A 3,268-nucleotide genomic window follows, 5' to 3' on the forward strand; every position below is an offset into this window, starting at 1 on the left:
TAAAGTGCAACTCAACCATTCAAACCCAAAAAAAAAACTTCAAACTGCGTTTCAAGCGAGAAAGAGTGCAAGGAGAGGGTCAATGATAGGAAGATCATACAAACTGTCACTGAATAAATAAATCAAATCATTCATAAATAAACAAACCATTTTGTTACCGGTAATGTTACCTCAAAGACGAGGGGGGGGAGGGGCCTATTTCTGGTCGTTGGCAAAAGTACATCATTGTCCTCCGATTCTTTTTTTTTTAAAAAAAAGGTTTGACCTCTTAATAGTTACAAACACCTTTACTGCCCTCGCTGAATTTCAGCGAGTGATTTGGCAAGGGTCGAAACTCTACAGCTTGAGTTAGGAAGTTGCTCTGTATAGTCTATTCGAAGATGGCAAACAGGTTTCATTTTTGTCTTCAGTTCTTTCTTATAGAAAATATTTTTAGATGTGCTATAACGCGTAGCAATTTTCTACCCCTCTTGTATCTCGTGTTCCTTTCAGGGTCCCTTTACGTTTGAGGGGTGTGGGGTAATTGGTGGGGGTGGGGGGGGGAGGGTGGAGGGGGGTGGTAGGGGCGGGGTGGGTAGGAGGAACAAGGAAGGGTGAAGATCAGGCTTCAACTGCGTTCAGTACAGGGACAGCGCCTTTAAAACAGGCGGATTCATAATGCTTGTTCAGATAGGACTTCAAAGCAAAGGTCTTGTTACACCGTTTGCACTTGAAGTGTTTGAAAGCTGAGTGAGTTTGCATGTGGGCTCTGAGGTTGGAGCGGTCAGCAAAGGCTTTACCACAATGAGCGCATCCGAAAGGTTTCTCCCCGGTGTGAGACCGCATGTGACCTTGGAGGAGCCAGGGTCTGCTGAAGGCTTTGCCGCAGATTTCACACTTGTGCTTGAGGTCGTGGGTCAGGAGGTGCATGGCCATGGCCGGCATGGACACATAGACCTTGGCACAGGTCGGACACTTCTTGGCCATCTTACTGTCCAAGCTCCGGTGGGTCTGCTTGTGCCGACTCAAGTTGGACGAGGTGGCATAGGTCTTCCCGCACTCGTTGCATGTGTGACGCTGGATTGTGCTCCTGGGGCCGGCAATGGCCTTCCTCCTCGATCTGCCGTCAGTGATGAAGAAGGCATCCACCGTGTAGCCTTCGCTCACCGCAGCATCCCCGTTGATATAGCCGGTTGTAATCCCCGATTGTGGGCTGTCTGGTGGCTCCGAGTCTGGGACTCCGTACTCACTGTGAACCGCTGCATAGATAGGCTCGGACGAAGACAGTTTAATCGCGTTCTGTGGGTCTCCATCGTAAACGGAAGGCGTGATATAGTCACTGATGTACCCTGACGATTAAAAAAGAGAGAGAGAGAGAGAGATGGAAATCTTTGTTCACTTAGAGGTCACGGCAGGAATCATCATGTCCTTAAATACAGCCTCTTTTTTTTTGCAGTTTCTGCTATTTATATACCGCAACAAGCAAACTGCAGTTTGCAATTTATTTTTAGTAACATTACAACTGGGGACAAAAGCTAAGGCCCATGCGCTAGAAATGTAACCCGCCTCACCAAATGACTTCACAGTAAACGAGCCAATAACATGCACATTGCATTTAGCTCCGAGTTGCCGTTTCTGTGTGTGTGTATATATATATATATGAATAAAATAATTGCATTTAATTCGTTTCAAGTACACGCTCACGCACACAATAACACTCATCACAGCGCCTATCGCAGGAGAGTGGGCAGTTGATGTGAACAGGGCCGCATTCCAGTGAATGAAACTCGATTTCAGAGCGATCAACAAGCTGTTCAGTCTCACTGCCTTTGTAACACCGTCAGATGTAAAATCCAATTTAGACGCAACATCGGGTCAGCGAGATAGAATGCACGGTGCCTGCGATTACAAGCCCTGCCAATGAAGTCCCATTGTGTCCTTAAATAAACATTGCAACGCCAAGGGACAGCATGGTCCATGGTTCTGCGTGTGGCGTATGCAGCACTGAATAAAGCTATCGTGACAATCACAGAAATGAGAAATGTACTGTGAAATAAAATCAAAACATACACAGCAACACACGCGCACAGAGATCCTTTGTTAACATCAAACCGCTAGAACCGGAGTCAAACCTGAGGGACAAGTGTAAGTCAGGGTTTTCGAATCGATTTTTGTTTAAATTTCATTTGTCTGAAGATGCAACAAGCGTGATTGTATTGATATTAATAATATAATACACAAAGATTGGTCCCTGGCAGTTGGAGCAAGGAACGGCCCACCGAGGTGCCGGTAGACCATTGCCTGCGCTCATAGATGTACTGCGGTCTTTTCCAACTTTCTCTCCTCTGCCTCTAGGTGCAGCCAGTTGCTACACGCGAGGTTGTTACCTCTTTACATTTACAAGATGAACACAGCATCCTCTCTCTAAAACTCCCCTGTTTAAAAAAAAACCAGGAAAGCGACTGGCATCCAAAGGTTTGACAAAAGTATACATTCAAATTAGATAAACCTTTTTTTTTAATTAAAAGCGAGAGGGAGCCGCATCAAGAAACAATGCAATCAATGAAAACATCATTCTTGGGGATAAATACCTCAAAATATTACACGCAATGCGTAAAATGCTTACAGAGGCTTATTTTTGCACACATCCCTGATGCAGTTATTCCAACGAGGAGATTTTTTTTTCCCGCTTATGTTTGGTGTTAATCTTTGCAAATGCGGCGTGGAGGATAGAGAGATTGGGAAACGATGGTGCACGCCACAGCAACAGATCAAAGGACGGGAAGCATTTACCTTTTTCGTGCAATCGGGCAGCTAGGCTTCCAACGTTATTGGTGGCGCGTCTGCCATAAGCGTTATCGTAGTCTGAGGTCGGCGATGGGATGCTGGTTGTGGGAGATGGGAAATCATCAAGCTTGACTTTCTTGACGAGGAAGGAGCGCGGCATGTTTTCCTTCTGCAGATCCGTGTGGGGCAGAGAGCGGGATGTACTTTCAGCGATTCCCCGTACGCTTGCTTAGCCGGGGAAGGAAGAGTCCCGGGTTGTAGTTTCAGAACTGTAGTGCTCCCAACAGCTCCTGTGCTGTGCTGTGGGGGTGGGAGAGCCTCGGGTTTGATTTCAGCACCGTGGACAGCTCCCAGCGGCTCCTTACACTGGGGCAGTCCCGGGTTGCAGTTTTCAGCACTGTGGACAGCTCCCAGCGGCTCCTTACGCTGGGGCAGTCCCGGGTTGCAGTTTTCAGCACTGTGGACAGCTCCCAGCGGCTCCTTACACTGGGGCAGTCCCGGG

General features: G+C 47.3%; 1 protein-coding gene across 1 annotated transcript; it reads right to left on the reverse strand.

Annotated features, from left to right (window-relative positions):
- Positions 1-600: 600 nt before the first annotated feature.
- Positions 601-2,926, reverse strand: LOC144672580 (transcriptional repressor scratch 1-like). The gene is made up of 2 exons (XM_078534397.1): positions 2,773-2,926; positions 601-1,328 (listed from the first exon to the last, which is right to left on the reverse strand). The coding sequence occupies exons 1-2, from the start codon at positions 2,924-2,926 to the stop codon at positions 601-603; spliced, it is 882 nt and encodes a 293-aa protein (XP_078390523.1).
- Between the last annotated feature and the right edge of the window lie 342 nt (positions 2,927-3,268).

This window comes from Cetorhinus maximus, chromosome 3 (assembly GCF_964194155.1).
Source record: "Cetorhinus maximus chromosome 3, sCetMax3.hap1.1, whole genome shotgun sequence".
Classification (NCBI taxonomy): Eukaryota; Metazoa; Chordata; class Chondrichthyes; order Lamniformes; family Cetorhinidae; genus Cetorhinus; species Cetorhinus maximus.